The sequence below is a fragment of the Microcaecilia unicolor genome, chromosome 2 (assembly GCF_901765095.1).
Source record: "Microcaecilia unicolor chromosome 2, aMicUni1.1, whole genome shotgun sequence".
In the NCBI taxonomy this organism is placed as follows: domain Eukaryota; kingdom Metazoa; phylum Chordata; class Amphibia; order Gymnophiona; family Siphonopidae; genus Microcaecilia; species Microcaecilia unicolor.
Genome location: NC_044032.1, coordinates 158,995,219 through 159,012,902, shown reverse-complemented (window position 1 = coordinate 159,012,902; position 17,684 = coordinate 158,995,219). Strand labels below are relative to the sequence as shown.

Sequence of the window (17,684 nt, the reverse complement as noted above, 5' to 3'; positions counted from 1 at the left end):
TCTCTACTTCAACGATGGTCTCCAGTATCTCAGGATTATCAGTGCAGACTTTCTTGGCTCCCTGCGGCCCGCCTCAATATGGAGTGGTGGCTCTCAGACAGCATGTTGCGGCGGGGAATGCCGCTGGCGCTCCCCGATTGGTGCCTAATGGTGACAGATGCCAGCCTGAAGGGCTGGGGCGCACATTGCCAGGGGAAGCATGCCCAGGGTCTGTGGACGCCCGACAAGTTGGAGTGGTCTATCAACCGCCTGGAGTTGAAAGCGGTGTTTCTGGCTCTTCTGGCCTTTCAAGTGACCCTGGAAGGATTGGCTGTCAGAGTGATGTCAGACAACACAGCAGTGGCCTACATAAATCGACAAGGCGGCACTCAGTGCAGAGCTCTAGCTGCGCAGGCTGAACAAATTTGCCACTGGGCCGAGCTGCATCTACAGTCCCTGTCAGCAGCTCACATTGCAGGTCAGAGCAACGTGCAAGCCGACTATCTAAGCAGGCATCAGATCGATCCAGCGGAGTGGGAACTAGCAGACGAAGTATTCCTGCAGGTATGTGCTAAATGGGGCAAGCCCGTGATGGATCTTATGGCGACCAGTTCCAATGCCAAAGTCCCATGCTTCTTCAGCAGACGGAGGGATCCTCACTCTGCCGGGTTGGATGCCTTGACTCAGCCCTGGCCTCCGGGCCTACTATCACTATAGGTGTTCCCTCTGTGGCCCTTGATAGGGCGCGTGCTCCTGCGGATTCGGCTGCATCCAGGAGAAGTGGTCCTCTTCGCCCCGGATTTGCCCAGGAGGCCTTGGTATGCGGACCTCCGACAGATGCTGTTGGAGGCTCCCTTTCCGTTACCTCTGGTTCCGCACCTGTTGTCACAGGGCCCGGTAGCCACGGAGGACGCCTGCTGCTTTGGTCTTATGGCATGGCGATTGAGAGGGCGCAGTTGAGGGACAAAGGCTATTCAAACAGTCATTTCCACTCTCCTGCAGCCCCGCAAGCATTCTATTTCCGTGGCTTATGCCAGGATTTGGCGCCAGTTTGAGTCTTGGTGTGCTTCAAAAGCGATCACACCCATGCGGGCTCCTGTCTCGCCGATTCTGGACTTTTTGCAGGATGGTGTACACAAAGGCTTGGCCTATAATTCCCTGTGGGTGCAAGTGGCAGCATTGGCCTCCATGCGTGGCAAGGTTGAAGGCGTGTCCTTAGCTGCTCATCCAGATGTGGCACGGTTTCTTAGAGGGGTGCTTCGTCTCCGTCCTCCCATGCGGGCACCTTGTCCAGCTTGGAACCTGGGGTTAGTATTGAAGGCCCTTCAGGGGGCTCCCTTTGAACCGTTTCAGCGTGCTTCAGAGAAAGATTTGACACTGAAGGCTGTCTTTTTAGTGGCCATTACCTCGGCGAGACGGGTGTCAGAGCTCCAGGCGCTGTCCTGTAGAGACCCTTTTCTGCAATTCTCAGAGTCTGGGGTCACGGTTCGGACCATGCCTTCCTTCATGCCTAAGGTGGTTTCAGTGTTTCACCTAAACCAGCCTGTTTTTCTTCCCTCTTTTGTTGAGGAAGAGTTTCCAGATTCATTTGGGCAGTTGCACCTTTTGGATGTGCGCAGGACTCTGTTGCAGTATCTGCAAATTACAAATTCTTTCAGGACTTCTGGTCATCTTTTTGTGCTGTTTGCAGGTCCTCGCAGAGGGTCTTCAGCGTCTAAAGCCACTATTGCCCGTTGGCTCAAAGAAGCTATCTTTTCAGCATATCTGCTGTCTGGCTGGGCTCCGCCTGAAGCCTTTAAGGCACATTCCACAAGAGCGATTTCCTCTTCCTGGGCGGAAACTGGAGCACTATCTCTTCATGAGATTTGCAGTGCTGCAACATGGGCTTCTAAGCTTTCTTTCGCCCGACATTACAGGCTGGATGTGGCTGCCAGGAGGGATGCACGTTTTGGAGCACATGGTGTGGCTAGCGCGTGCTGTGGCTTGTTCCCACCCTATTTAGGGATTGCTTTGTTACATCCCATATGTAATGGCTTCATCTGCTTGATGACAAGGACGGGAAAATTAGGTTCTTACCATGATAATTTTCTTTCCTTTAGTCATAGCAGATGAAGCCATGAGCCCTCCCTGTATGATTGTCTGTATTGCAGTGATTCTGATTTTAGGTGCTGTTCTTGTTTCCTGAAGTTATATTCCTTCCTTGGGGAGTCGGGAAAACTGTCTTCAGGATTCTTGTTACCTTTATAGAAGGATGAGTTCGTTCCCTCTAGTTCATGTTTTGGGAGGATGAGTTTATTCCCTCCAGGAGGATGCAAGTATTCCCTCCGTTTATACAAAGTGGAGGACGAGTTTATTCACTCCAGGAGGATGAGTTCATTCCCTCCTTTTTTGGAGTTTATGCCCTTGTTAAGGGGCCATCGTTCGCTGTGAGGAAAGTTCGTTATTCCCATTGCGGTTTGCCATACTGCTTTGGAAGCTTCAAATACTGAAGAGGTAGTGGAGCTAGCTGGCCATGAGGCACTGTGAAAATTGAGTGCTCTCTATCTCCCCCTGCTGGTTGATGGACACAACCCATACGTAATGGCTTCATCTGCTATGACTAAAGGAAAGAAAATTATCATGGTAAGAACCTAATTTTCCCTTTCACTCAATGAATAGTTAAGCTCTAGAACTCGTTTCCGAAGGATGTGGTTACGGCTGTTAGCATATCTGGGTTTAAAAAAGGTTTGGACAAATTCCTGGAGGAAAAGTCCATAGTCTATTAAGATGGACATGGGGCAAGCCACTGCTTGCCCCGGGATTGATAGTGTGGAATGCTGCTACTAATTGGGTTTCTGTCAGGTATTTGTGACCTGGATTGGCCACTGTTGGAGGTATGATACTGGGCTAGATGGACCATTGGTCTTACCCAGTATGGCAGTTTTTATGTTATGTGGCTCTGTGTAAAGTCTGAGCAGCACTGTGCAGGATCTCTCATGCTTGCCTCAAGTCTCATGAGACCTGTGTGAGAGTTCCTGCAGCATGTGGCGAGACTCATACAGAGCCAAGTGATACGCAGAAGAGAAGCTCTTGCTTCCAAGGGCATAAGTAGACAGCAAGATAAGAGGTACCTCTGAGTGTTAGCAGGAGAGGAGGAGAGAGGCTGGGTGCCTTGCTGGGATAGGGAATAGGGATGGCAGCTGACTGGCTTTCTGGGGTATAGGTTAATGGGGTGGTGAGGGGTGGGGCTAGGAATGGTCAATATAAGGGAGGAGAGAGAGACTGGTGGGTGGGGCTAAAAGCCTGGGTGACAACAGGGAATAGCAAGTGATAGGGTGGGTGGGGGAGAGAGAAAATGAGTGAGTGAGTCTGAATGATAGGGTGGGGGGAGAGAAACTGGGTGATGACAGGGGAGGGGGAAAGAGCTAGGGAGACTGAATGTGGATCAAGGTTGCTGTGTGTATTTCTGCCAGTGGCATTTGGAGTAGGACCTGGTTTACGGCTTCTTTTTTGGACAAATAGGAGGAAAAACATCCTTAGTAAGTCAGGCCCTAAAGGAGCTGGTACAGTCCTCCCCCCACTCTTATTTCAGTGGAGATGATGGTGATGGGAGAAGGGGGTGGAAGGTGGGTGAGAGTGGTCTGTCACTGGCTCTGTTTTTTTAGGCTGGCTCATAAATCCAAAGCAAATTTGTCAAGGCCTGCTTCTGTTTGTGATTTATACCTCTAACATACCACATATAAATCTCACTCTTTGGTCTTTAATCTCATTCATTATGGCAGTCCACCCTTAGCATCTTTGGTTTCTCCCAAATGCAGTGAAGAATGAAAATGAGTTGACCAGTTTCCCTGGTTGTCAGCCCCACTGCTCCAACCACTAGGTTATGCCAAGCTATTAGCAAAGCACCTCTCATTCTTTTCCTTTATGTGGACACACACAGCATTTGCGCAGCCACGCACCACATGCTTTCCCCATTTGTGAATATAGTGTGGATGAAGAAATGTGATTACAAATGTAAGCATTGTCTAACTACCATTAAACGAAAGGGAGAAAGTTCTTCTTATAGTCAGAAATAGTGCTGCCTGTTTTGGTATAAAATATAATTTATTTTTTAAAAGTTACATTAGGCTGCTTGTGTATTTTTCTAAATTGGTTCTCTGCAGATCAAGTCATCTAGTTTTAATACATTGGACCTTGGTATTCATAGAACTCTTAGGAAAAACTTACTAGTATTTATATAGGATTGAACATTTTGCATTCCACCGGGAAGTCTTGTTCTTTACTTCTAAAATATGTATACTAGGTTTCTTGGTTTAGTGTCAGGATTTGCGCTTGTTGGGCCACGGAGGTCTGTTTATTTAGAAAAAATGACCCTAAAACTAAACACAGAAGTGTAGCTTAATAAGCTCATTAGATGATGGCAATTTTTTTTTTTTTTTTTTTTTTTTACTGATTATTTAACTTTTTATCTTTTTAGCGGGGATCTGACGAGCATCTTACTTCTGGTATCACTAAACGGCCTTTTACCATGAGCAATTCTACTCCGGCTACAGGTACAGTGAGATTCTTTTAAAATCCAGCAAGCTATGCTTTGCTGGTCTTAGCTGAATAGCATTTTGGAAGAACAGGGAAAAAACACCTAGTGTACCTGAACGTAACTCACTTTGAGCTACTACTGAAAAAAGGTATGAGCTAACTCTAAAATTAAAAAAACAAAACACTCATATGGCTGGTCCAAGGGTGTCTGAAGCCAGGCAATTGCCCCAAAGTAAAAGAATGCAGTTTATATTCCGAGGCTATACTAGAAAGAAGTGAAAATTTGAAGTCACTGGTTATACTCAAGAAAAAAATTATAGCAGTTAAATTATGTAGCCTAGGACTCAAGTATAAAAAGTACTAATATCCCTGTAAATTGGATTGTCATGGTGTTAACTGTAAACATATATTCTGCATCCATAAAAATCTTCCTTAGATGACAGTGAGTACAGAGCAGAACTAGGTCATTTCTTAAAAAAAAAAAAAAAAAAAGCCTAATTTCTGGTTTCATTTCTGTAACAGCAGCATAAATTCTCTCCAGTACCAAGCATATAAAAAAGCAATCTAAAACCTTACAAAAGTCACTAAGGATCAGACTTCCATACAAGGAGCCTACCTAGAAAAAGGCAGCACCACAAATGTGGCAGTGGGCTCTAGAACATCAGTACACCTACTGGGACAACTAAAGAAGCTGGATTACTACCTATTCTTACAAAGAAACTCCATGCTAATAGTATACTTGTCCTTGCTACCACAAATTAAGATAGAAATATGTAGAAAAAAATTAAACTGAAACTCCAAGAATCCACACTCTGCGTGCAGTTCAACACCAGAGAAATAGAAAGTCAAGCATTTCCTCTTACACTGCAAAATATAAAGATAGCAGATATAATTTTAAAATATTGGTATATTCCAATCATTAAAATGAAAATAAATGTTCTATGTTTTGTCCATTTAATTTTTCTAATTGCCTTGTTCTTAGTCTGTGGTTTCTGTTGTCCCCTGCCTTTTCTTAACTCTGGTCTCAGGGACTCTCTGCCATTTCTTTTTTTCTCCTGTTTTGACTCCTCATTTCCTCCCCTACATGCAACTTAGATTTTTAGCTTTATTCCATTTGATTTTCTCTTTCTTTTGTCCACTCAGATTTCACCCCCTTACCATACAGTCCTCAGTCGCTTTTTACTGCATCTGTCCACAACTTTCTATCTCCCTTATCCTATCCCTCCCATTTCCAGTCTCTCCCTCATGGCTTGTGTCTAGCACCTCCCATTCACCATGTCATCTAACACCTCCTTCTGTAGTCCAGCATCTTCCCTTCACTATCCTCCCTTCCCCATAGTCCAGTATCTGTCCCATTCCCTTCCCCTTGTATGGTGTCTAGCATTTTGTCTGAGGATAAGCAGGGCAACGATTCACACATATGGGTAGTGTGTCATTCAACAGAGCATAGTACATGGAAAATCCCAATCTTCTTTTCCAGACACTTTTAGGAATCCCACCACACACACATGTGCCTTCCCACCTGCCGTGACCATGTGGGACCTGCCAACAAGTATCGTCTTTTCCACGGAGCTGAGGCTACGCTTCACGTAGCTTCTCCAGTCGAAATTTGCAATTCCTTTCGCTGCCTTTGGTTTATCTTCCTTTTGTGAGAACCAGTTTTTCCTCTTTTTGTGTCCTTATTAGTTTTCCTTAGGTTTTTTGGTACTTTATTTCCTTTGTTTTCCTATGACTCCTTGGCCTGCTTAGGCCTGAGCACTCCTGTCAGGGTACTATTTTTTTTTTCTTCAATTTTTTTTTCTGTCATTTAAGCTGTTTGATTTTCCTTTGACTAGGTTTCTTGACATGTCCCAGACAACTTCCACTGGTTTTAAGTTGTACATCCATTGTGGCAAGACCATATCGAGAATTGATCCTCATAATTGGTGATTATTATTATTATTTGTAGCATTTGTATCCCACATTTTCCTTGTCATCAAGCAGATGCAGCCATTACAGATGGGTTGTGTCCATCAACCAGCAGAGGGAGATAGAGAGCACACTTTTTTCAGTGCCTCATACCAGCTTGCTCCACTGCCTCTCTTCAGTATTCTCTATCTCCCCTAGCAGAGTGGCTGCAGCTTCTTCGAGCTCCATCTAAAATCTGCCTGGAGGTTGCTCCTGTGCTTTTACCAGTTGTTAGCAGGGGTGTTGGAGGCTATAGCAGCTTCACTTTAAAGGTTCGCCCTTTCCCTGCCTTACCCATACCTTCGTGGATGTGGACACATTGCTTAGCTTTCCCTGTCCTTCCCCACCAACAGTGGATGCAGGCACATAGGTTCGCCCTTTCCCTGCCTTTCCCACTCACCTGAGCCTCCGGAGTTCTATTTACCTCTGCTTTCCTCACAGTGCTAAAAAAAAAAAAAAAAGTTGCGTCGCGCTTTGGCACTTAGACGCTGGAACAGAGGTTTTTCCTTGCCTTTTTCTGTGGGACCGGAGCTGTGATACTCGGTCCAGTGAGGTAAGAGTGTTTTCTGACTCCTCTGGGGTGGGCCCGCGATCGGGGCGATTTTGGCGCAAACCGCCATTTTGAATTTTACCCCCGTTTTCGGCGATGGCTGCGGAGACAGTAAAGCGCTGTTCCAAGTGTGGCAAGTGCATATCAGCAGCGGGGCTCTGTAAATCGTGCTGTACAGACGTTAAGAGCCGGCCCGAGCATGGCGAGCGACTATTCTTCGCGCTCTGAGCTGGCAGCGGGCGCCATTTTGAATTTACCACATGGCGCGACCTCCGCTGAGACGGAGAGTCCTGAGCCCGGGGGGAGGCCTCGGAGTGAGGCTGATAGGGAGCTATTAGCCCCGGCAAAGATCTGGGTGCCCAGGGTGAGTTTTTCTCCCCTGATTTTGTCTTATTAATGCATAACGCATACATGCTTAAAAGAGCTCTCCCACAAAGCCCGGCACGGGCCTCTTCTAATGCCCCCCCCCCCCCCCCCCGGTGGATTCTAGCCTGGGTATGCCCTCTGAGGCGTTATTCCCTGATAATTGGCAGAATATGAAGCAGAAGGGCTCATTCCCCTTCAGAGAGTGCTGCACCTCCTTTTTCCCCCCCGTGGTCGGGCTGCGAGGATTCGGAGAGTTCTGGCAGGTCTTTGTGGTCTGAGGAGCCAGAGTCTGGTGCAGAAGTGACTCAGGATCTGGACGATCCCTCCGCGGTGAGGATTTTCTACCGTGATGAGCTGCCAGCGCTTATTTCTGATGCCCTGCAGGCTCTCTCTATTGAGGACCCTGCCAGTGGCACAGCCTCCTATGTGAATCCTAGGATGGCTAGTACCAAAAAGCCTGCTCGAGCCTTTCCTTTGCATGACTCCATCCAAGAGCTTATTTCGGCTCAATGGGCTGACCCTGAGGGACCTTTGAAAGTTTCCAGGGCTATGGGGCAATTATACCCTCTGAGTGAGGAGCATATGGCTCGCTTTGCTATGCCTAAAGTGGATGCCCTAGTCACAGCTGTGAGAAAGAGAACTACCCTCCCTGTTGAAGGAGGTGTTGCCCTGAAAGATATTCAAGACCGTAGACTGGAATCAGCACTTAAACGGTCATTTGAAATTGCAGGTCTCACTATTCGGGCATCTGCATGCAGTTGTTATGCTGCTAGAGCCTGCCTGGCTTGGTTGCAACAGGCAGTGGAACAGCCCGGTGATGGAGCGGAGCCCTTTTCAGATGTGGCTCCGCGGATGGAGTCGGCCTTGTCCTTTCTTGCTGACGCCCTTTATGATATTGTCAGAGCTTCGGCTAAACACATGGCAGTAGCAGTGGCGGCTCGCCGTCTTCTTTGGCTACGGCATTGGGCGGCGGACATGGCCTCTAAGCAAAGGTTGGTGAAGTTGCCCTTTCAAGGCCTTCTCCTGTTTGGTGAGGAGTTGGAGAAAATTGTGAAGGGCCTGGGTGAGGCTAAACCCCAGCGCTTGCCCGAAGATAGGCCTGGAGTTCAGGGGCGACCCTCTCAATGATGGTGCGCCGGCCCTCTCCTCGAGTCCTGTCATCGGAGGACGTCTTTCCCTCTTTGCCGAGGAGTGGGCCAACATTTCCTCAGATCAGTGGGTCTTGGACCTGATCAGAGACGGTTACAGAATAGAATTCGACGCCCCCGTAAGAGACGTGTTTGTGGAGTCCTGATGCGGTTCTGCTGCCAAACGGGCGGCGGTAGAGGAGACTTTACAAGGTCTGATTCAGATAGGGGCCGTGTCCCCGGTACCTCCCGCCGAACACGTCTGTGGCCCCTACTCCATCTACTTTGTGGTGCTGCGAAAAGGAGGGTCTTTTCACCCTATTCTGGACTTAACAGAATTAAACAAGTCCCTGAGAGTGCGGCATTTTCACATGGAAACCCTGCGCTCCGTCATTGCGGCGGTACAGCCAGGAGAGTTTCTCACGTCTCTGGACCTGAAAGAAGCTTACTTGCACATTCCAATTTGGCCCCCGCACCAGAAGTTTCTGAGGTTTGCGGTGATGGGAAAACATTTCCAGTTCCGGGCCTTGCCTTTTGCCCTTGCCACAGCTCCCTGCACCTTTTCGAAGGTTATGGTGGTAGTAGCTGCCTTTCTAAGGCGAGAGGGTATTCGGGTTCACCCGTACCTGGACGACTGGCTCATTCGAGCAAACTCTGCTGCAGAGAGTCAGCATGTAACAGCCAGAGTGGTCTCAGTACTTCAATCTCTGGGCTGGGTCGTCAATTTGGCCAAAAGTCACCTGACCCCCCTCGCAGTCTGTAGAATATTTGGGGGCCAGGTTCGACACAGCCTTAGGGTATGTGTACCTACCCGAGCAAAGGCGTTGCAAGCTTGAGAATCAGGTCCGTCTGCTCCTGAGGATGCCCCGCCCGCGAGCTTGGGACATTGTCCAGCTGCTTGGATCGATGACGGCCACCATGGAACTGGTGCCCTGGGCGAGAGCGCACCTGAGACCTCTACAGTATGCTCTACTCCAAAGATGGTCTCCAGTATCTCAGGATTACCAATGCAGACTCTCTTGGCTCCCTGTGGCCCGACTCAGCATGGAGTGGTGGCTCTCAGCATGCTGCGGCGAGGAATGCCACTGGAGCTCCCCGATTGGTGCCTAGTGGTGGCAGATGCCAGTCTGAAAGGCTGGGCGCACATTGCAAGGGGAAGCATGTCCAGGGTCTGTGGACACCCGAGGAGTCGGAGTGGTCCATCAACCGCCTAGAGTTGAAAGCGGTGTTTCAGGCGCTTCTGGCCTTTCAAGTGATCCTGGAAGGATTGGCTGGCAGAGTGATGTCGGACAACATGGAGCTCTAGCCGCACAGGCCGAACAAGTTTGCCACTGGGCCGAGCTGTATCTTCAGTTTCTGTTGGCAGCTCACATTGCAGGTCAGAGCAACGTGCAAGCTGATTATTTAAGCAGGCATCAGATCGATCCAGCGGAGTGGGAACTTGCAGACGAAGTGTTCCTGCAGATATGTGCTTAGTGGGGCAAGCCTGTGATGGATCTAATGGCGACAAGCTCCAATGCCAAAGTCCCGTGCTTCTTCAGCAGACGGAGAGATCCTCGCGCGGCGGGGTTAGATGCCTTGGTTCAACCCTGGCCTCCGGGCCTACTGTATGTGTTCCCTCCGTGGCCCTTGATAGGGCGAGTGCTCCTGCGGATTCGACTGCATCCAGGAGAAGTGGTTCTCGTCGCCCCGGATTGGCCCAGGAGGCCTTGGTATGCGGACCTTCGACAGATGCTTGTAGAGGATCCCCTTCAGTTACCTCTGGTTCTCAACCTGTTGTCACAGGGTCCGGTGACCATGGAGGACGCTTGCCGATTAGGTCTTATGGCCTGGCGATTGAGAGGACGCAATTGAGAGGCAGAGGCTATTCCAATAAAGTAATTACCACTCTCCTGGAAGCCCGAAAGGGTTACACTTCCGTGGCTTATGCCAGGATTTGGCGCCAGTTTGAAGTCTGGTGTGCTTCCAGAGAGATCACACCCCTGCGGGCTCCTGTCGCGCCGATTCTGGACTTTTTGCAGGATGGTGTACAAAAAAGCTTGGCCTATAACTCCCTGCGGGTGCAAGTGGCAGCATTAGCCTCCCTGCGTGGCAAGGTTGAAGGCGTGTCTTTAGCTGCTCATCCAGATGTGGCACGGTTTCTTAGAGGGGTACTTTGGCTCCATCCTCCCGTGCGTGCACCTTGTCCAGCTTGGAACCTGGGGCTAGGGCTGAAGGCCCTTCAGGGTGCTCCCTTTGAACTGCTTCGGCGTGCTTCAGAGAAAGATTTGACACTGAAGGCCGTCTTGTTAGTGGCCATTACTTCGGCGAGACGGGTGTCAGAACTCCAGGCGCTGTCCTGTAGAGACCCTTTTCTGCAGTTTTCAGAGTCTGGGGTCACGGTTCGGACCGTGCCTTTCTTCTTGCCTAAGGTGGTTTCAGCGTTTCACCTAAACCAACCTATTTTCTTGCCCTCCTTTGTCGAGGAGGAGTTTCCAGAATCTTTTGGGCAATTGCACCTGTTGGACGTGCGCAGGACTCTGCTGCAGTATCTGCGAGTTACTAACTCTTTCAGGACCTCTGATCATCTGTTTGTTTTGCTATCAGGTCCTCGCAGAGGGTCTTCAGCGTCTAAAGCCACTATTGCCCGCTGGCTTAAAGAATCTATCTTTTCAGCTTTTTTGCTTGCCGGCCGTCCTCCGCCTGATGCCTTTAAGGCGCATTCCACTAGAGGAATTTCCTCTTCTTGGGCTGAAACTGGAGCACTCTCTCTTCAAGAGATTTGTAGTGCAGCAGCATGGGCTTCTAAGCTCTCTTTTGCCCGACATTACAGGCTGGATGTGGCTGCCAGGAGGGACGCACCTTTTGGAGTGCAAGTGCTGGCGCGTGGTGTGGCTTGTTCCCACCCTATCTAGGGATTACTTTGATGCATCCCATCTGTAATGGCTGCATCTGCTTGATGACAAGGAAGGGAAAATTAGGTTCTTACCGTGATAATTTTCTTTCCTTTAGTCATAGCAGATGCAGCCATGATCCCTCCCTGTCTGATGCTATCTGCTGTAAATCTATTTCAGGTTCTGTTCGTGTTTCCTGGAGATTCTGTCCTTGGGAGAAAGTCGGAAAACAGTCTTCAGGATTCTTGTTCAATTAAAGGAGGATGACTTAATTCCCTCCAATTTATGTTTTGGAGGATGAGTTTATTCCCTCCGGGAGGATGTTTCATTCCTTCCATTCTGAGTTAATGCCCTTTGTAGTAGGGCCATCGTTCGCTGTGAGGAAAGCTTATGTTATTCCCATTGCGGTTTGCCATACTTCTTTGGAAACTTCAAATACTGAAGAGAGGCAGTGGAGCAAGCTGGTATGAGGCACTGAAAAAAGTGTGCTCTCTACCTCCCTCTGCTGGTTGATGGACACAACCCATCTGTAATGGCTGCATCTGCTATGACTAAAGGAAAGAAAATTATCACGGTAAGAACCTAATTTTCCCTTCCCACCGATTTGCAGGCTCAATGTGGCTTACATTTGCCGTAATGGCTGTTGCCATTTCCGGGTACAGAGTACAAAAGTCGTTGCATTAAGGTGCATACATACATGGTAAAGAAGAAGTAGCAGAGTGCAAAAGTCATTGCATTCAGGTGCATACATACATGGTAAAGAAAACTACAGTGTAGCATTAAGGTGCATTCATACTTGGTAAAGAAGAATACATTGTGGTAGTGCATATTGATTCCCGCGTGATGGATAGGATTGTAGCATACATTAGGTCATCGACTGTAGAGAAACCATAATCAACGTAAGGGTTAGAGTGAAAGAGGTTAGTCAGTCCAGTGATAAGAGTTCGCTTTTTCTAGTTCATGTGTAGTCTATTTAATATTGAGGTTGAATGTTATTGGTATGCCTTCTTGAATAGGTCAGTTTTCAGTAGCCTTCGGAAAATAGTTAAATCTTGCGTTGTTTTTATGGCCTTCGGTAATGCATTCCATAATTGTGTGCAAATGCATTTAATTGCTTGCCATGCCTGGGGCCTAACCATGAAGCTCTCTTGTCATCTCTGTTGCCAGATGTCTAAAAGAACCTTAAAGAGCCAAGAGCAACACAAGAGTATTTTTGTCACCAGGAAGTCTGGTCCATTGACATTGGAGACATTGGACAGAGGATGCATCGGCATTGAGGAGGTCACCACATGCCTTGACATCGAATATTGGCAATATCCATCGGAGGCGAGCATACTTGTATCCAATGCTGAGGGCTCATAATGATTCAACATAGTCCTCCGTGCCAAGGGGCCCTGATAAGGTGTGTCAGGTGGAGGCCAAGAAGCACTGACATGGGTCCCCTTCAAAGTACGATGCCAGTAGTGTTGGCATCGCCAATACCCAAGAAGCTCTTGTGCTGTGAGTGCTGCTCCCCCTCTGGGAAATCAGCACCAGCCTCCATTGGGCTGGGCTCAGTCTTCCGATTCAGCCCCGATACCTTCTGTGGACTTGACCATACTGACTGATCCCCTGCCTTTGCTAGTGCCCGTCTCCAAAGAGTGGATTTGGGCCTTGCTCCAGGAGGAGCAGGGACAATTTGTATCGCGACGTGATGCCGTGGCATCAAGGGTGTTGGTGTTGGACCCATTGTCAGTCCAGCTAATCCTGAAGGCCTTTCTCTCCCTCTTGGCCACACACTGTCACTGATTCCTGAAGGGGGGTTGGGGCTGGTGCCAGCTGAGACTGTGTTGGTGTCTAGCGCCTTAGGGGATGAAGTTTCCTCAAGATCCGGGTCCCACACCATGTCTTGGTGCTTTCACCCAGAGCCTACCCATTGGGCCAGTGGTTCGAGGCCAGCGAGGGCTCAGAGAAGACTACTACCCTGAGTCTGAGTTAGACTTCTCCTGGGCATTTGAGGAGGAGCCGGGAGATCTCTTGGAGGGGGGGATTGTGGAACTTCCATTAGATCCTCCACCAAGTGAAAGGAGGAAGCCTTCTCCTGAGGGGCTCTCCTTTGCCAGTTTTGTAAGAGTGATGGCAGAAGTCATCCCATTTAAGTTGGAGGATAAGCCCAAGGCTGAAATGTTGGGCCTCCCTGACTTTGGTGCCCCCTCCTAAGGAGGCTGTGACAGTGCTTGTTCACAGCATCTTCAAGGCTGTACAGATGAGACTGTGGGAGAGACCCTCTCTGTACAGCCTATACACAAGAAGGCTGCCTTTATATATATAGAATTCAGAAAGTTCCTAGATTCAAAAAGCTCCAGTTGCTGCACTGTTCTATGGTCATTGAATCTGTCTGAGCCAAAAGCTCCAAGACTCACTCCTCGGCACCCCTGGGGAGTGATCCTTGAACTTTGGATTCTTTTGGAAGAAAGATTTTTCAGAATGCTATGCTGACCTGCAGTATTCATTCCTACGAGCGCTTCATAAGCAAGTACTTGAGATCCTTATTGAACAGTGAGGTGGAGTTTGCAGACACTCTACTGGCTGAGAAGGTTGCCAAGCTCCACCAGCTAGTAGCCAAACAGCAGGAGTGTCTGATGCACATGACCCAGACAGCCTATGATGCTTTGGATAAGTTGTCCAGTGTCTCTGCTATAGGTATTAGAACATGTAGACTCGCCTGGTTGCGTGCCTCCGACCTGGAACCAGCAGTTCAGGAGCAGTTGGTGGATGCCCTTTGCAGGGGAGATAACTTTTTTTTTTTTTTTTGGCAGCAAGGTGGAAGAGGTCATGGACTTCATCACGAAACATGCCAAAAACCATCAAGTTGCTTTCTAGGCTCATCCCTGCAGCACCCTCCTCTTCAGGAGATTTTCAGGCACAAGCCACAGGAGACCCTACTACTCGAAAAGATGTAGAGGCTCTCCTGCCTTGTGTTCTTTCTAGTCTGCCCAGAGCTCATGCTTCTGTCTGAGGCAACAGGAAGCTCAAAAGTTCCAGTCAGCTCCCCAGTCAAAGCAAGGGACAAGCTTTTGACTGGCTCTAAGAGAGCATAGCTGCAGTCTAAGTAATCATCTCGGACAACCTACCGGTGGAAGGAAGCAGAATTTTTCTTTACAAGAATGGTGGTCCCTTGCAAACTCAGACCAGTGGGTCCTCAAAATTGTCTGGATGGGTTACACACTTCACTGGCAAACACCCCCTTCAAATTACCCCCCCCCCCCCCCCCCGAGAGGATCCAAGCTAACCTCTCACCACCAGGAACGGATGTCTCATGAATTCTCTTCCTTTCTGCAAAGCAATCCGATCAAACCCATTTCCACCAAGGGAAAAAGGGAAGGGGTTTTACTCCAATTGCTACTTAGTCCCAAAAAAGACTGGAAGATTCTGTCCCATCCTAGACCTATGGGTCCTGAAAAATTATTTGGCCAGAGATAAGTTTAGGATGGTTTACTTTGGCACCTTAATCCTTATGATTCAGATAAGATTAGCTATGCTGTCTGGATTTAAAGAGCGTTTATACCACATTCAGATACATCCCATTCGTTGGAAGTATCTCAGATTTCAAGTAGGAAAACACTACTTACTAAAACTGTGTTCTGCCATTTGGCCTTGTCAGCTTCCAGGGTCTTTTCAAAATTTGTAGTGGTAGTTGTAGCATTGCTATGCAGATAGGGAGTGCACGTGTTTTCCCTACCTAGACAATTATCTGATAACGAGCACATCCAGGCATGGGGTTCAGGAATCCATGTCCAGAACTTTTCAGGTGTTAGATCTGTTAAGGTTCATTATCAACTACTCGGTTCCATCTGCTTCCCATCCAAAGATTGGAGTTCATTGGAGCCCTGCTAGACCTGTTTCAAGGCTGGGCCTTTATTTCCAGACCAACATGTGGATACCTATCTGCATTGGGGCCCAGGTCCCCCAGAGCTAGCTGGTCACATCTTAGCAGATTTTGAGATGGCTAGTCCACATGGCCTCCATGATCCACGTGACATCCATGGTTCATTTCCATTTGAGAACTGCTCGGTGAACCCTAGCTTCCCAGTGCAGGCCACTGGGAATATACCAGACATTGTCCTCTACAGGAGTGTGTCTCGTGCTCATCAAGTCTGTCAAATTGAATTCAGGGACTTCTATTCCAAGTTGCCTCTTCACAAAAGATAGTGACAATGGATATGTCCAGCCTCGGTTGGGGAGCTCATATTGTTGGTCTCCACACTTAGTGTCAGTGGTTTTCCCGGGAGATCCAGTTGCTTATAAACCTTCTGGAACTCCAAACAGTGTAGAACACTCTAAAGGTTTTCAGGACTCTGCTGATGCACAGAATTGAACTTATTAGACAGACAACCAGGTTGCAAATACATGATTAACAAGCGGGGAGACATGGGCTCATGCCTCCTGTGTCAGGAAGCACTGGGATTGTGGACCTGTGCCTCCTGAAATGAGCTTTTGCTCGGAACCACTTACCTGACTGGGAAGTACAAGGCTGAGCAGGGTGTTGCAGCCGCATGAGTGGTCACGCAACATGAGTATAACTTGGTATATTTTCCAATAGTGGGGCATCCCCCTTGGTGAGTCTCTTTGCATTCATATCAACAACAAGGTACTGTTCCAGACTGGGATCACTTAATAGACTAGCCCTGGATGCCTTTCTCCTCAATTGGGGGATAGGTCTTCAGTATGAGTATCCTTCCATTCCTCTCATAGTGAAGTCTTTGCTGAAATTGAAGTAGGATAGAGGTCCGTGATTCTCATAACTCCCTGTTGGTTGAGGCAGATGTTCCCTCTCCTTCTGGAGTTAGCCTTTGAGGAGCCATGGGGAGGCTGGACTGCTTTCGAACTCTCATCACTCCCCAACGTTCAATCTTTGGTCCTCATGGCATGGATGTTGAAAGGGTAGTAGTTGATTTGCTCCACATGCATGAGAGTGTCTTCCAAATCCTGCTTTCGTGAAGTAAAGATTTCACTAAGACATAAGTGGTGGATGTTTTGTTGTCTGATGTGAGGTCAAGGCAGACTCCTTTTCCTGTCACAAAATCTGCTTGAATATCTTCTACACCTTTTTGAGTCTCTCAGGACCAACTCTGTAAGGGTTCACTTGAGTGCATTGGCCTTTTTCACTGTGTAGAGGGCAAGCCCATCTCTGTACAGCCTTTAGTTCGATTCATGAGAGGTTTACTTTAGCTCAAGCCCCTATCAAACCTTCATCCATGTCATGGGATCTTAATGTCTTTCTCATACAGCTGAGGAAAGTTCCATTTGAGCCACACAATTTCCGTCATCTGAAAGTTTTTGACCTGAAGGTTTGGTTCTTGGTGGCAGTCACTTCAGCCCGCAGGATCAGTGAGCTTCAGGCCCTAGTAGCTGACCTAACTTACACAAGATTTCATCACAACAGAGTAGTTCTGTTCCTAAGGTTGTGTCTGAATTTCATCTTAATCACTTGATTTGTTCTGACCACATTCTTCCCAAGACCCCATGCCATTCTGATGAAAACACATTACACTCCTTTGACTGCAAGAATGCCTTGGTCTTCTATCTGGAGTGGACTAAAGTCTTTTTTATTTTGGTCCAGGCTAGGCTGACTTTAGAGGGTCAGGTCAAGGCTCATAATGTCAGAGCTATGACTGCATCAGTAGCCCACCTGAAATCAGCCTCCATTCAGGAGGTTTGCAGTGTTGGAGAGGGGTGGGATGTGTGAAAACTTGCCCTGCTTTCCTTGGAGAACACCTGGCACAAGTGAGTAACTTTGCTTTTTCCAAGGACAAGCAGGACAATGATTCACACACATGGGATTCCCTAGCTATCAGGCTTTTCAGAAATAAAAATGGGAAAAAAATCAAACGAGGCCTGCCACAATTTGGGTTTCTGCCAGGTACTTGTGACCTGGCTTGGCCACTGTTTGGAAAACTGGATACTGGGCTAGATGGACGATTGGTCTGACCCAGTATGGCTACTCTTTTATGTTCTTATAAACCCCACCTTTTTAAAATATTTTTATTTTTGGGAACAGCATGGAACAGAAACAAAATAGGCCTGAGGGTGAAGTTGTTTTTTTAGACCCTGAATAGATTCTGTAATACTAATTGATCAAACCGACTGACACATCTGGAATCTTGCTCAAAACAGTAGTGAAAGTGTGGGACAGATCATGTTGCAATTCTGCAATGTACTAACTGTGCACTAAAAAAACATTTTTTGAGGGGGTGTATGGGCATTCCTGTGCTAACCAGTTAGTGCTTCTACATTACTACGCACTAACTGGTTAGCATTGGGATATACTGCTTGAGCCCTCCTTAC

The 17,684-nt window shown here is 48.0% G+C and overlaps 1 protein-coding gene across 2 annotated transcripts in view; it reads left to right on the top strand.

The window, feature by feature from the left end:
* LOC115463176 (polypyrimidine tract-binding protein 3-like) overlaps positions 1-17,684 on the top strand; it is a 224,109-nt gene that overhangs the window by 30,226 nt on the left and 176,199 nt on the right. For both annotated transcript variants that reach the window (XM_030193442.1, XM_030193441.1), the window contains exon 2: positions 4,436-4,511. In XM_030193442.1, coding sequence (XP_030049302.1) covers positions 4,487-4,511 — 25 coding nt within the window. In that variant the 5' untranslated portion in view covers positions 4,436-4,486. The remainder of the gene's footprint in view (positions 1-4,435; positions 4,512-17,684) is intronic.